Source organism: Vanellus vanellus (genome assembly GCF_965231255.1).
Source record: "Vanellus vanellus genome assembly, chromosome: 1".
Taxonomy (NCBI): domain Eukaryota; kingdom Metazoa; phylum Chordata; class Aves; order Charadriiformes; family Charadriidae; genus Vanellus; species Vanellus vanellus.
The window spans coordinates 67,323,433-67,340,073 of NC_138905.1; the positions used below are offsets into that span (position 1 = coordinate 67,323,433).

The 16,641-nt window shown below is 45.9% G+C and overlaps 1 protein-coding gene across 1 annotated transcript; it reads right to left on the bottom strand.

Moving 5' to 3' along the window:
- Positions 1 to 159: 159 nt before the first annotated feature.
- ETFBKMT (electron transfer flavoprotein subunit beta lysine methyltransferase) lies at positions 160 to 5,845 on the bottom strand (the record flags this gene model as incomplete). Its single annotated transcript, XM_082492688.1, has 3 exons — positions 160 to 1,038; positions 1,747 to 1,877; positions 5,526 to 5,845. 3 exons carry the CDS (start codon positions 5,843 to 5,845, stop codon positions 674 to 676), a joined length of 816 nt encoding a protein of 271 aa, XP_082348814.1. The 3' UTR covers positions 160 to 673.
- Between the last annotated feature and the right edge of the window lie 10,796 nt (positions 5,846 to 16,641).

Consider the following 16,641-nt stretch of genomic DNA (forward strand, 5'->3'; position numbering starts at 1 on the left):
AGTTACCCTATAGCTATTACTATTTACTTTCCACTTACTAAAAACTTTTACTTTGGCTATAGTTCAAGAAGCATAATTTAGATTTGTGTGCAACTCCTAAATAATCACTCTGTCAGCTTCAGGGAAGAGTAGATTTTTATTATAGAGGGGAAGGGGAAGATTCAAATTAGTTACTTTGACATTCAGAAGAGATATCCAGAAAAAGAGCAAGGCACTTCAAGTTGAGCATAGTATGAGCTAATAATCTAGCAGTTTTATGAAAGACAGCAATAATTTTCTCTGCAAATAAGCTGCAAAAGTCTTTGAAAGCAGTGCAGTAATCTTTCAACCACCACCTTCTCCCCACAGTAGTATGCTGGATGTCCAAAACATTTCACAATGGTGTCAGAGAGCCAGATGTGAATATACATGAAAAACATCAAGCATGCAAACTCTTACATGTAACTTGTCTTTGGATTTGCACTTTGGTGCAGGCCCCTTCAGTACAGTTTGCATGTAGTTTTTACCTCAAATAGAGCAAAAGCTTCAGTGAGTATGACTGAAATCAGTACAGCAAAGGTACAGTAATCTACTTAGCGTCAACAGATATGTTCCATGTTTAATTCCCATTTACATTTTACATACTTACAAAAAAAGCCAACCCAGTGAGACAAAATTCATTAGAAAGCCAGCTTCAGCAGTTTTCTAAGCTATTTGAGGGCTGATAACTCCAGACGATACTTGATGTTAATCCATTGTTTTCTTGTCTAGTATACTCAGGAAGTGAATATTCTATAACTTTGTGCAATTGACTGTGAATCCTGTGGCTTAAAAACTGATGCCTGCCAGGGTCACCAATCAGCACTTCAGTTTTCTGTATCCTGATGCATTTCCTCAGCCAGCGATGCAGACCATCAGCGAGTTGTTCATCATAAAACATATCTCCTAGAACAATGAGGTCCCAGTTGCCAGCCTCTGAATTAATGATGTTCTTAATGGTGATGGGGAAGGGATTCAGGTGGTTCAGTTCACAGTTCAAGATCATTGCCATTCCTGCAACTGAGGAAAAGTCAAAGTAAAGCGAGTTACCTTTTAGGATTCTACTGTTCAGCCCTGTTGTAAATTTCCTTGACACACCTTTCAATTTCACCTCTTAAATATTTTTGTTTCTCCTATCTAGGGACTTCCACAGTTTTCATTATGGGTCAAAATCTGGCATAAAGTGTCAGAATTTTATCCTCATTGCACCATGACACAGTCATTCCTGAATGGATACCAATGGAAACCAATCACGGAATCGAACCAGAATATCCAACTGCCTTGATCTATGGATATACTTCCTCCCTAACCAATAAGTAATTAAATTATGAATTTGTAAGTCAGTTATGAGAAAACAAAGTTTGGGGGAAAAAGGCAAAATCTGCACCCCAAAATGCAGGAAAATGCTATGGGGTCCTACAGAGAAGACAACTTGCCGCCCATGCTTGGAGTTCTCTTCCAAACCAGCTCTGGTGATGTACAGACAACACTCGATAAAAACTTGGCTGTTTTTTCATTCTAAGGAGCTGTGGAGTTATACTGAATGCAAGAGAGGCTGCTACAACCCAGCTTCTAATACTGGCAAAATCCATTCATCTTTTTAGCGTTTTAGAACTCTGTTTGGAACCTGAATTTCTCCCAGGTTCCAAAGGAGAGAAAAGTCTGTGTTAAACGTGCTTTAAAAATGGATAAATATGTTTACACAGAGGTGGAGAAAAATGGTCTTACTAGGGTCAATGTCATTAGCAAGGACTTGTGATGCACCACTCATCACAGCAGCTATTGCTGTTGCTCCACATCCACTTCCAAGATCCAAAACCGATCGTCCTTTAACAACGCGTGGATTATCTAAAATATACCTGAAAAGAAAAACTGTTAAAGTAATGAACAAGATTGTGCAAACTTCTCAGTTTTGCATTACACTGCATAAGAGTTCTTATCATACAGGTAATGAAGCATGGTATCTTAAAAACACTATTCCAGGTGTGCAGCTGGTACATAGCTCCTCGTTTGTCTCTGCTGATATAAAAATCAAGAACTATTGTCTTTCTCCCTTACTTTTCCCCCACCCCCCAAACAAAAAGAAATCCAGCCAGTAAGCAACATTTTATTTCAGTCAGCTCCTTCTCTGACAGGTGAGCTTATCTAATAAATGGGCACAAACTGCAAGGTGACTAAAATGCTTGGCATCAGAGAAACAGGAAAGTAAGGATTTGTAGAAATTAAAAGCAATCTGAAGAAACATTAAGATGTATTCGCAGTGAATATTGCAGCCATCAAAAGACAAGGCCTACCCGTCGCCCTAAAATAACAGCCTATGCAACTGCTGGGAAGAAGAGGAGGTTCTCCTCTCTCTTTTCCTGAGCCGTGCAGGCACAGATGCAAGTTCTTCTGGTCTGCTCAATGTTGTTCCTGAGTAGCAACAAGAAAATGATAATAGAGCAGTGGTGAGCAGAAAGAGTATCTTCATCTAGTTGCTGTCACCTGCCACAGGACTCAGCAAGCAAAAAGCTCTAGGCTGGAAATGGAGAAAAACTTGACAGAAGGCAAGCAGCAGTTACTGTTAAACACTAGAAATCATACAGCCATTTCTGAGGGTTCAGAACTTTAACAATTGCCTTGAAATTCAATCTCCTGCAAGGGCGAAAGCCCTAAGTGACAGGGGGAAGAGCCCTAGGTGACATAAATTACTACAAATTGCCATAAATTCACTACCAATTGCCATAACTTCTGTTAAAGTAGAAACAGGAAAGGATTCTACATTTATGTTGTCTTCTGGCATGGAAGGTGATAGCTGACGCTTCACACAGGGCTACTGGTAAGCACAGCTTTTGCAGGTGGGTTGCAGAGAGCTGTAATGGAGATGTTAAAATCAGCGTAAATGGCAAATGGATGAATGGAAATGTCTGTACCTAGAAGCACCAGCAGGAATGGCAGAAAGAGGCCTAATAAAAGTGTCAAGTGTTGATAGCACCTAGATCCCTGGACATCTGCATACAGATTCCTAGTGTAATAAGTAATTTAGCAAAAGAATTTTGCTTCAGCTAAAATAGATGTGTGCTCGCTATGGCTTCAGCAAAGATGGGTGTGTGCTTGCTATGTGGTTAATAGATATGTGCTTGCTATGGCTTCAGCTAAAGATAAGTATGTGCTTGCTATGCGTTTGGAAAAGGGATAGCGTTAGATAGGATATCGGATGAAAGCAACAGTTGGAAGTACCGAACCATTGCAAAACAAAGGGTGGTGTGGTTAGATAAGATAATCACAGAAGTGTAAGGAATAGAGAAGCCACAAGGACATGGTGATAAAGACTTTGAGCCTCCCTCCAACCACCAGGAAGACCCCTGAGGAAGCATATCGCCTGTGCCGCTAGAAGGGAGGGGGCATGTTCGGGAGTGGGTTGCATTCCAAGAATTCATTGATTATGTAATTGGGGGGATGGGTTGCATTCCAAGAACTCATTGATTATGCAAACTATGTTCCAAGAAAAAACATGAATAAGTATGAGGAATACGAAATAAAAACAAGCATTTGTAAAGGAAAAATGAGCCACAGGAGGAGAAATCCCCTGTGTAATTCCCAGCGCTGTAATAAATATTCTTTGCTCCACTGAATTTGCCCGTGACTAAAATTCAATACAGCGAGCATGTTTCTCACACTAGGAGCCCAGACTGGGAGAACAAAAGACAACCTACCCTCAAACCAAACAGTTCAAGCCACAGGAACCAGGAGATATGAGGACCTGTCATCCCATGCCTCATGTCCCATGGAAACCTACCAGACAGGGTGAACACGCACAACTTGGTGCTTGTGAGTATGTGGTTATGAATCCAATGAATGAAACTAGCTCAGCGGTAATAAAAATCACCTTCTCCTATGAGGTCTGGCCCCCAGCTTTGTTACACTGTTACCACAATGTTGCAGGATTATTTGCTACTTTGCAGATCCACAGATGCTGTGTTTTCTGAGGGCACCCAAGCAGGACATTTGTGCAGAGGCTCAGTAGCTCAGTTGGTTTGCAGCACTCCCTCTCCGGCCATCACTTCTCTGAGGACAGCCAACAGGGCACAGGACAGGGGTGGGACCGCCACAGAAAGTCCTCCATTTCCCCTTTCTAGGGTCTATGCTTGGATTTGCAATGAGTTTCCAGCAGTAACTTATGTAGAGCATGGTCTGGCCTCGTGCTGCAAGTGCCTTGTTTCCAGCTGAGTGGTTCTCAAGTTACCAGTAATGATTGTAGTGACTTAAGACAGCTGGAACCCACTGTATCCCCTGGCACACACACAGCACATCATGCTGCTGTTGGAGACTGCTATCTGCCATGGTGAGTTATCGAGGTTTCTTGGGTTACACCAAGAGGAACAGCTTGAAATGGGAAACTCCTGATGTGGCAATGCCAACTATGAAACAAGCACAGTTATGGAAGCAGCACATTTTCATGTTCCCCTTTTTTTTTTTTTACTTTTCCAGATTATGTAGCTAATTTTTGACATTCCCAATACATCAAATAAGTGCATAAACTGTAAGTCAATAAAGTGGTGAAATGCCAGATTATTATTATTGCTACCCAAATATGTGTGCATATGAATCATACGATAACAAAATGTAGAGATTACCTAATTTAATTACGTGATGTTTAGGAGCACTCTAGTTCACCTACGTGGCAGGCTAATCAACTCACAATTTAACAGTAAGGCTCATCTATTTCCTGGTCAAAACCGCCTTCCTATTTATGCTTTCTTGCAGAAAAACAGCAAAGCCCCAATTAAGATCCTTCCCTTTCATCTATGTGGGGAATGTCTGGCAGCTTGTTCTTTGCTGTAACAATTATGAACTTTTTCTGCGGTTCAAAGTGAGAGATTTGATTTTACAGAATAAAAGAACCCTAACTAGTTCCTGGGAATCAGGAACACTAAAGACATTTCGACCGTAAGTGGCCAAAATCAAAATATGGCTTCTGATGTGACTAAAAGACAGCCACAAGAAGGCTTGACAATAAGGCTGCTGAGATTCTTAAATGAGGGGAGTGATTCAGGCCAACCAGCACTCCAAGTGCATCAGCATAAACCTACTTTTCTCAACCGACCAGACACACATCCACACTCCTGTCTGTCTCCTACCAAAAAAAAGCCCCATGTGTTACGACAAAATAGCAATCCTCCTGTTTGCAGTGATGAGTGACAGAATTAAACAGCTCGCTAGGTTTTCATGGCAACTGCATGGCCCTTCCACAGATCCAAATTCATCCCCATTGTCAACATATGCATCACTACAGATTTCAACAGATTTTAACTTAAAAGACATAAGTTATTCTATATGTAGCAGGTGCTGAAACTTCACTGCCAACCAGCAGAGATTGCGTCTCTCCTGTATGAGCAGAGAGGAGTATGGATAATGCACTCTCATACAAGAGAAACGCACCTCGTGAGGAATCACTACAAGCAGAGCCAGGTCTGACATCCTGGCCCGCAGCAGACTGGACATATTTGGTGATGCATGCTGCATACCTGGAGAGGGCTTGGCCTCCTGGCCAGTAAATTGCCCAGAACGGGTCCCCATAAGGCCACAGGTCAGGTTTTTCCCTCCAGAACCTGCAGCGAGGGGTGAGGAGGCGCAGTCGTATCTCTGGTGTGAGGTGCCCGCTGCTGGTGACCTCTGTGTTCTCCTCCAAAAATGCTTTCACCTCGGGGTCCAGAGACTTGCCAGCACTCCAATGGCAGCAGCGCTTCCAGCGCAGAGAGGGGACTCCCCTCCCGCTCCTCCAAGCCCTGGCAAAGGTGTCCTGCCTGCCAAAGAGGAGGAGCCACTTCCAGCCACGGAAGGCCATGTCTCCCCAGGGACAAACCCTCCCCAGGAGAACTCAGAGCACAGCTTATCTGATGAGCACGGCAGGTGATGAGGCAGAAAGCTTGAAACAAACTCACAGGATGTTTTACATAGTGATGGATGAGAATTCCTGAAAGGAGAACAACGCTACATTAAGTGATGTTACTTCAGTGACTTCAAGGCTATGCATCACCAGGGCCTTAGGAAGACGAGGTTGATACGCTGTTGTGTGGCCATGAATGCATGCCTTGCCCCTGCCCAAAGAGCTTTCGAAGTCTGAAAGAACCGGTATTTAAGGAAGAAGCTATCAAGAGACCCATTTAGGAGAGTGCTGTAAACATATCCAGTGAGAAACAACCAGTTAGAGGAACAGCTGATAGAGCTAAAAATTAAACGTGCAGCCTTTTAACGTCTCCCACCCTCTGCCTTGAAGATATACACACAGCAAGCTACTCCCATTTAAGGTTCTGCCATTGAATCTTAAGATTTTGCAGTAGGGCTCTGGCATTGCAGGGCCTATGGCATGGCAGAGGTTATCAGCAGGTTGCTTGAGAGTTGCCATTAATTGCAAGTTTTATAATGGTGATGAACCTTATACTCCCAATTTGTTGCATTTCAGTCTGTATTTTAAAGGATCAGTTAGTCTTATTGTGCAATAGTCTTGGGTGGATGCTATCACTGCAGCCCACTCTCTGTGAGAAACTATGTAAACATAGAATCATAGAGTTGTCTAGGTTGGAAAAGACAAACCTAAATCATCAAGTCCAACTGTTAACCTCACACTGCCAAGTTCCCACTAAACCACGTCCCTCAGCACTACATCTACATGTCTTTCAAATGCCTCCAGGGATGGTGATTCCACCACTTCCCTGAGCAGCCTGTTCCAATGCTTGAGAAGCCTTTCAGTGAAGAAATTTTTCATAACATCTAATCTAAATGTCCCCTGGTGCAACTTGAGGCTGTTTCCTCTCATCACTTGTTACTTGGGAAAAGAGACCAGCCCCCACCTCACCAGAACCTCCTTTCAGGTAGCTGTAGAGAGCGTTAAGGTCTCCCCTCAGCTGTCTTTTCTGCAGGCTAAACAACCCCAGTTCCCTCAGCTGCTCCTCCTAGGACTTGTTCTCCAGACCCTTCACCAGCTTTGTTGCCCTTCTCTGAACATGCTCCAGAACCTCAATGTCCCTCACTCCAAACTGTCTAAAGAGAGAAACTGAATCCAACACATAAAAAAAAAAAAGTTTTTAAAAGGTGAGACACTCAGAGTAGATGAGCTCACCCTCAAAGACCTTCTGACACCACTCAAGGCCAGTTTTCAGGTCACGAGTAGTGAAGAAAAGGGGAATGGAAGACTGATACATCAGAGTTCAGACTCATTTAAGAATCAGGAGAATGGAGAGCGGAGAGCCACAGCACTCAGCTGAGAGTGAATGAAGAAGAGCCTCTCAGCACTTCATCACCATCACCATACTCTCCTCATCCACCATCTCTTGCAGACCTTAGGTCTTTCTTACGCTGATCCTGCGGGTGTCCTTACCAAGCAATGGCCTTAAGAAACAGCAACTGTTTTCCTGCCTTCCTGCTCAGATCACCCCCTTCATCCACCCTTTACTATTTCCGTATCTTTTTTTTCTTGCTCATCTTGGTCTCTAATTTCTTTTCAATAACTCAGACTTCCTGGCCTCAGGGCACAGCTTTTGAACCTCCCCCTAAGCTGATGACCAGAGAAGCATTTAAAGCCTGTGCTTGCCCAACAGCAAGACTGCAAGTACAAACAGATACATGAGAAACTGCGTGCTCTATTTTGCGACTGTTTTCTCTCTTCCATAGTGTTTTTTTGTGAAAAAGCACAATGATGCATGAAGTAAATCAACTTCAGCCCACCCCTGTCAAGTTTTCACAACGGAAGAATTGTGGCCATCTAGAGCTGTGCAGGTTATCCTTAAAAATACTAGACAACAGGACAAGAAAAAAAATGTGGTAATAAAAACAAAGTCTTAACACTTTGTATTTCACAACTTCAGTTTTTCTTTATTTGTCTATCTTTAGTAAATATCCAGTAAAAAAAGAGTAAATATTTAGTAAAAAAAGTTCATATGTGCCTAGTAGCATCGTTGTTGTGTGCTGGCCCCCGCTTTAGGCACTGGGTTCAGTTTGATTGCTTACTAGAACATTAAGCTGGGAACTTCACTCCCCTAACGCTTTGCTATTTAATGCCCGACAGTCCAGTCAAGTCTTTGTTTCAATCACTGGCTAAAGGCTTCGCATTTTTTATCATAAATAAATACCTGTGACCGAACATTGTGCCTTTTTTCCACATGTGAGAATGCCATTCAGCAGAGTCCATGTAACTAATGAATGCAATTAACAAATGCCTTCCTTCCTGAAGGCAGAGCTATATAATCCCCATCTGCCTAAGGGAAGCATGAAGTTAACTGAAATCAATCAGAGCGAGAAATCCTGTCATCCAATGCTGTATGCTGGTTTTTCCCCATGAATTGCTGCAAATTAGCAGGACTGAGGTTCAGTAGCATATATTCTACCTTGCCTGTCATGATGGTTACTCTTTTTAAATTAATTGTCAGTGGAGAAACATCTGCCAAGAGCTCCATGCCCAAAATGCCAAACTGGGCTGAAGCATTTCGCACAGGAGGGCTTCAGGATGGGTTATCCTTGCGTTTGACACGCCAGGCCTTCCCATCTTGGTGGGAATAAAATTCAGTGGGCGAGCAGAACTTGGAAAAGGGGAAAAAAAACAAGCAAAATCCACCCCCACCCCCCCAAAAAAAAAAAAAATCCTGTGCAATTTAAGCTTCTTTTTTTTTTCTGAAAGCAGCAGGTGCCTTTGCAAGCATAACCGCACAGACCCCACGCTTCCCATCAGAGGAAGCCAGACCGACCCAAGGCCAAGGCTGCCCGCCTCAGGCGGGCAGGCAGGGAGGGAGGGAGGGAGGGAGGCGAACAGCCCGCTGTCACCCAGCCCCGCGATCACCACCGACCCGCGCCAGCAAGGGCAGGGGCAGGGGCAGGGGCAGGGGCAGGGGCAGGGGCAGGGGCAAGGGGAAGGCCGCCACCGCCAGGGCCTGACCATCCCGCCCCGCGCAGGCCCGGCCGAGCCGCTCCGCTCCGGGCCTGGCCCAGCCGCGGCCGCCCGCTCCACCCCCGCCCCACCGCAGCTGCACCGCCCCCCGCCGGGGCGGGACCGGGGCCGGGACCGGAGCCGGAGAGCGCCCGGCCCACACCTACCTGCTACTGCCGCTGCCGGCCGCCGCTTCCCTCCGCCCCGCTCCGCCCCGCTGCGCGGGGGCCGGGCCGGGCCGGGCCGGGCCGAGGGGGGGCCGGGCTCCCCGACTGCCCTTAAAGCGGCAGCGCCGCCGAGCGAACGGCCTTGGTCCCGGAGCCGGTACCGGCAGCTTCGCCCCTGGAGTCTGGGCTCGGTTTTTTGTTGTTGTTGTTGTTTTTTTTTTTTTTTTTTCCACACCGCAGCGCTCCGGTGTCGGCCTCTGCTCCTCTCTCAGTCCAGTCCAGACCCCTGGTCAGTGCTGTGTGCCTGCTCTGGGCCTGCTTTGTTTAAAATACTTTTTTTTTAAAAAAAAGTCGATGTAAACTGGCCCTGTATTTTAAAATGGTCATAAAAATCTAAAAATCTACATGGGAAAAGGAGTAAAAACACATATCCAAATTTGACAGCAGTGAAAATGAGATTTTTTTTATTATTATTATTTTTGGTTTTTTCTTCACTGCATGTCAGGTCAAACGTGGGATGGTCTAACCAGGGTATCCCCATCCCTTTGCGACAGCTATTGAAGGTACTGACCACCGAAAGACCACCCAGCCAGTGTTCAGTACCCGGTACGTCCCCCAAGCCAGCTGCACCTCTGTTTCCCCTCTGCCTGTTTCTCTTCCCCATGCCCCATCCATCCCGTTAACATTTCTGCTGCTCTAAAGATCCCTTCGCTTCTCTCCTTCCCCAAACCCTCTCCGGTGTGGACAGGAGGGGTCTTCCCTTGAAGCACTGTTTTGTTGTTGTTGTCCCTCAGGAGGGCACAGCTCTGCGGTAGGTAAGCACCTGCCAGCCCACAAACAGTGGTTGTTCCTCTGAGGCCACAAAGTGCATTTTCACCTGGCAGTGACCGCAACTTGCCGGTGGCTGGACAAGGAACCAAACCCCCCTGTGTCTCCTCCCTTCCTCGGCTGCTCTCGTCCACAGAGGGAACCCCCAGACAGGGGTTGGCCTCCCTCCCAGGTGGGCCCAGGGTCAAGGCCAAGCCCCTCCTGAGGGCACAGCCAGGCCAGCCCAGGGCTCCAGGTGGTTCCTGGGTTCCCAGCTGGCTGGTCCACTGCTGCAACCCCATGGCTGTCCTTCCTCCAGGGGCTGGTTTTGCTGCGCTGATTAGTTGGCTCCAGCCAGGGGTTGCTGGAGAGACCCCTGCAGCTCTCCAACAGCTCCCACTGGGTCTCTGCCCCATCTCCAGTCCCATCTGCCAGGATTTAGGGAATACAAGCAGCTTCTGACAACAAGGGTGACAAACGCGGTTTTCTCTAGCTTCCCAATGGGACAAAGTGTCCCAAATTTCACACGTTGTGTTTTGAAAAGGCTCTCGTGCATTGCCTGAGGTGACGTTCATGAGTCCTGCAGCGCTTAGGGTGCCAGGTCTTTAAAAATAAATCTGGCGATTACACAGCCTAAGCCTGGATCTGCCCAAATCTCTTAGGTTATGAGGACATCTAGTGATCTCCTGTCTTAGTACAATTAAAATGTGTGCTCCAAGGTGTGAAAGCTCCTTCTAAAGCAGGACCTTTTCTTTAAACACGGCTGATCCCCAGTTTCCCAAGAAAAGATGGCCCCTCTATGCTGGGCTGCAGAGAGGCCAGGATGGAGGCAATGCACTGGGAGGAGGCCAGGACCCAGACAGATGTTGGTGTCCACCTGCCACATGAAGGAGCCTGAAGTCCACAGACATGTTAAGCTATAGGGATACTTGTGTGCCTTTTACTCTTGTCTGTATATAACTGTAAAATAGCACACACCCTCAGTCTTTTTAGAAATTATTCCAGAAACTGATATAAAGATGTGGACCTTTGTGGTTGAGGCTTAGGAAGGACATTATTTCTTGGAGCCCTTAGGGGAACCATGAAGTTTCAAAAGTCTTGAGTCTTTCAGCAGCTCTTGCTGGTCCTCTCCAAGGAGGGGGACATTGAAAAAACTCATAATACCCAAAACTGTGCATGAAATGTACAATTCAGGACACGGCTCTTTGTGCCCTCTGGGTACTCACCACCACGCTAGGCATAAATAACAGGAAAATCATTATCAACATCAGCTCAAGATGCCACATAAGATGTGGTAACAGTTTTAAGCATACTGGCAGGTGATGATATGCCTCAACCTCACACATTTTATTTTATTCCTGAGAAGGTTCTCAGAGAAATCTGACAGGAAAGCTTTTTCACTTGGATCTTCAGCCTCTTTGATTGGGTATTTTAACAAGTAACTTCTGAGGTCTAGTTTTTCTGAACTCCTGATGTATGATATCACTCAGTAGCTATGTGAGCCTCAGTGAAGTCATTGCTGTCTAGTACAGACCAACATCACGCTAAGGCAGTGAAAAAGAAATCTTTCCTTGGTGCTCCCAACTTAGGGATTGCTTACGTGAAAAAGGAGGCATGAAGTCCTTGCTTCCTGGTAATATTGGCAGGGATGTTAAAAGCAGAAATCAACTCTTTCTTATTTAACTACAAATCTTTAGTTGTTATTGTATAAACTCCTATCATGGCATAAAAAGGCTCTGATACCAATGATAGCTGCACTCCTTCTTGTGAAAATCCAGGTAAATCACTCAGACCTTCAGTTTTGGGCTCCTCATTACAAGAAAGACATTGAGATTCGGGAGTGAGTCCAGAGAAGGGCAACAGGGCTGGTGAGGGTTCTGGAGAAAAAGTCCTATGAGGAGCAGCTGTGGGTACTGAGGCTGTTGAGTCTGGAGAAAAGGAGGCTGAGGGGAAACCTTATTGCTCTCTACAACTACCTGAAAGGAGGTTCTGGTGAGGTGAGGGTTGGTCTCTTCTCACAAGTCACAAGTGATAGGACAAGAGGAAACAGCCTCAAGTTGCACCAGGGGAGGTTTAGAATGGATATTAAGAAAAATTTCTTCTCTGAAAGGGTTATCAAACACTAGGACAGGCTGCCCAGGGAAGTGGTGGAATCGCCATCCCTGGAGGTATTTGAAAGGTGTGTAGATGTGGCACTGAGGGACATAGTTTAGTGGTAACTTGGCAGTGTTAAGTTGATGGTTGGACTCTATGACCTTAAAGGTCCCTTCCAAACCAGACATTTCTATGACATGTTTTGTGCTTATTTCTTCAGCAAGTAGTATCAAAGCCTGCCCCCTGAGAAAATATGTTTAATTTCCAAAGGCTTTTTGCTTTAGATAGTGACATCTTGAGAATTTCTGCTGCTCAAATGCATGGTATGCTGTGCAGCCAACTACCGTAACTGCACTGGAGATTTGCTCTGAGGACAAGGACGTCTTTGATCACAACATAACATCAATTTGGTGTATCATGGAGGAGTGCAACACTTGCAAAATGCAGTTGTAGAGTAGCACACGAGGGACTCCTGCGTGTCCAAGGGAATTAGCGGATTACTGGCTGATGATACAACTGCCCAAGTCTCAGGGGAAATCTTGTTTGAGCCAATTAACAACAAAGAAATGGAACTGCACAAGGACAGAGAGAACGGGAAAGCAGAAAGGAGCTACATTCACATTAACCAGCCCATGAATCAAGATTGAATGAATCATGAACCTTCATTGCTACAAAGGGTAAAATAAAAGGAAGGCAGGCCTACATTTCAGCAGCCAGGTCATCACCTGGGTTCATTCCTCCTCTTATAGCTCTTACAGCCCAAATTTCTAGATCTCTTTTTTTGCAAGACCAGCTGCCACAGTTTGCTGCAGTAAAAGGACCTCGGTGCAAATTCACAGAAGGGAAGATGGATGGATTCAGAGCGCTGTCGATTTGTAAAAAGCATCCAAACAACTTAATACCAACAGTCAGGGTTTTGCACATCAGGATCAATTTGTGGTTTCCCAGAGGCTGTGGAAGCAAGTCATTATCAAAATGTAGCTGGCGCATTAGCTAGTAAGTAAGGTAAAACTGAAGATGAGAGCTCTGGCTAGGTAAGGGAGAGGCAATCCAATTATTCTGTTGTGCCTTCAGCTACAATCCACACCTACTCATTTCAGAATTAGGGTACATCTTTTGCAGTTGGAGAATAGGTATCCTAGCAAAACAAATCACCCATTACCTGTAATATGTCCCAAAAGCATTAGATGTGTTTTTCATAGGATTGCCTTCCCTGCTGCCTCACCAGCTGCATTAGGTCAGGAAGATGAAGGAGCAGCAGCTGGCAGCAATGAAGTCATCAAGTACCTTCTGGCAGTGGATGCAAGAAGGAGAATCTGCAAGGTGTAGCTTTTTTGGGGGGTGGAGGTGGGATGATGAAATGAGGAGAACCTATATTAATCTGACTCTTGTAGACTGCAGGTTCAGTCTTCCTGACATGAGGAGTCTTACAAGAGCCTTGATGGTAAGACCAAGAAGCTGAAAACTGTTATCTCTAAGTTCGTTTTTGATTTTTGTCTTTTGTTTATGTGTGTGATTAAGGTATGCTTGGTGGTGTGCTTGGCCTTAGCTGGCTCTTTGTGTTCATACACAGTCAGATGTGGGAGCATTTTTGTAGCATGGATGAAGACTGGAAAGATACATGGAGTCAGATGGTTTGTGTTTCTCTTTGGTGTATTGTTTGGATACTTGTTTTGATGTTAGAACTAGAGGGTACATATTTTCAAGCCTTATCTTGGAGCAGCTGAAGTGTCCTTGAACTAGTGGGACTCTGACACCCATATATCTCTTCCAGTAACGACACTTGGGCTTCCAAGTTTCAGGTCCCAGCAATATTTTGTGACAATAGGGTAGCACGAGTGAAACCTTACTGTGAAGGAAAAATAAACAGAAAGTAGCCCAGCCTGATGAACATATCTGTAGCTAGTGAACGTGTCCAGAGATGTGTCCTGTAAAAACAGATGCTCTGGTGGTTTTAGTTGCACAGCAAGATTGCAGCACAAGCAGCAACTAAGAGGAAGCAGCCACCACGTTGGCACAGCCCCTTCAAGGTGATACAACTGCCTGTATTAATATGCTGAAAGAGGTGGTGGTGGTGGGCAGTGTGCAGCGGGCTTTGTTGGTAGCTCCCTTTGGTCTTCTACAAACTGAACAATCCCTGTTGTACTTTTTGTACCGTTGTGATGCTCCTGTGGTCATCTATAACAGCTTTCTGGATATCAGTGTCCTGTCTGGGAACACAGCAGTCTACAGGAAGACTTTTGGGTATCCCTGAGGCCTGGGCCAGCTCTGGAGCCAGCCCAAGGTGGGATACAGCTGTAGGGGGAAGAAGCCTGTAAATAAAACTAAGCTATGGCTGGTTTGGAGTTCTGTTGTTTTGATTTTGTGGTTTGTTTTTTGTTTTTTTTTTTTTTCTTCTGTGCTTCCCTGCAAATCCCTGAGAGAGGACAGCAATGTAAAATGAGTGAAAATGGGCAGCCAGGGAAAGGGGTTGCTTAGGCACTATGGAACCTCTCCAGTCTGGTCTCCAAACAACCTGTAGCTACCTAAGTTTTTCTAAATAAGATCAAGACGTTCTCCATGTCCTCATCCCTCTTGACTTCCTATGACAGGAAAATCCTGTCTGTCTGCCTTCCCTGCATGGCTTTGTCCCACATCCCCTCCACGTGTCACGTACCAAGGGCGATACACAAGTCTCATGACTTCAGTATATTTATTAGACCTTAGCTTTTCCCAGATGGGCAGAAACAATGTCAAACAGAGCTAAGCCAACATTTAGTCTGGAGGATTAGAATATGACCACAGGTTGCGGCCCTAATGTGAGTGGTGCTTTGCAAGCTTAGCTGTCTTTTTTGCCAGGTAGGCTGGATTCACTACTGTGTTTAAACCTATAATTAATTCCTTCTCTTTTCTCCAGGCAGAGCAATTGCTCCAGCTTGCTCCAGAAATAAAGCCTGAAGCCATAGTATGTTTGGTCATCTGATTTTAAAGATCATGCTATTGGTGCCAGGGATAAGGTAAGCAAATCAAGTTTTCAAGGAGTTCTATCAGTTTACAGCAGCCGGTTGATTTTGTAATTCAAATTTCTTAGTTTCCCACTGGTGCTCAGAGCCTGGTACCAGCTGAACTCTTCCTTTCACCTTCCACATGGCTGTCTGTCAAACATCTGGACCCTTCCGGGGACTTGCAGACAGAGGAAACAATGGAGATCTCGGACAGCACCACCTGTCTGTCTTATCTTACTCTCTAGACCCCCTAGAGGAACCTGTTTGCCAAGGACCTTTACAATATGCCTCTTCTTTTGGCTGATGTTTGCTGTTGCATCTTGGGAGGGTTTCAGGGTCCCCAAGCAACTTAGTTGTGAGTCAGGGTCATGCTATGTCAGAACCTCTGCGCTTCACTATTTTGCACTAGTATCCAGAGGACGTGGTAAGCAAGTGGTTCCACTACAAGGATGCCCAGAGGATTGGAAACACAGCTTCCCTGCAACACCATCCAGCTCCCTCACATGATGAACAGGCTGGAGCTTAAGTTCAATGTGATCAAGGACAGAATAGCTACTATTTATGCACACGGAGGCATGGGAAGGTCACAAGGGACTGGAAAAGGACTTAGTCTTTGGAACTCTTATCAGTTGTCAGTGGTATCCTTCGAAGTGTTAGTTCCACTGGCTTTCTCATCCATACTTACACCATACCAAAGGGGTGTTTGGCACACCTCTTCTTTAGGATACAGGCAACTCCGTCACTTTTGTGTCACCAGGTTTCAAATACACACATGATCAGATCCATGGGGTTTGCTTACAGAACAACTTAAACTGACATCAGCCCATATATAATGCCTTTGTGTGTTTCAAGCTTCTCCAGGTTTGGTGCATTGGCAGCACCATGCAACTTCCTTCACCACAGCAGAGGACATGGTGCAGCAACGGCCAAATGGCTTGGTGGGAGCAGGCTTGCTTCCTGCAGGGCTGGGCAGGTTGCACGCAGAGATGCTTGGATGCCTCCTTGTTGCAGCCCCAGGGCTCTTAATAGTGAAGGCAGCCTGAAAGACCCCCAACCCTGTACTGTGTGATCTTGCATCTTGGGTTTTATCAGCCAAGGCATTAGGTTTCATGCAAGCAGCTGCATCCAGCTCAAGTGGAAGCAGCAGTGTCACTGTAACCCTGCAGCACAGCTCTATGGCTGTGGCACTGTGAACTGGCTCGGGGGGAGCCAGGGCAGGAGCATCTGCAGGCAAGCTAATCCTAAGTCTGAATAAATGGCCCAAGGATAATGGAGCAGACACACTCTGTCATTTTCCAAACAAGAAAATGAGCACTTCCACAACTGAAATCAGCACATCTTGGCTGTATATGTTGGGTGTCAGGAACCTAAGGGCCTCACTAGCCCTGCCCCTCACCTCTCTGGGGCTCTTTCCACCCTGACCCATTTCAGCCCCTGGGGCTACCAGCCCCTGGCCTAGTGACACTGCAGCAGGGCTTGTTTCCAGCTCCCCACAGTCCTGCCTGACTCATCCATGGGCCCAACCAAGCCATCCCCCTCTCCACAGCCATCTTGGGGCAGTGTTCCTTGGCTGATTCCCCTCACTGGGCCTCATCCCAGCCCCCACCCATGGGCTGACATCAGAGTCACAGCACCAAGACACGTGGACAGTGGCTGGCACCAAAGACTG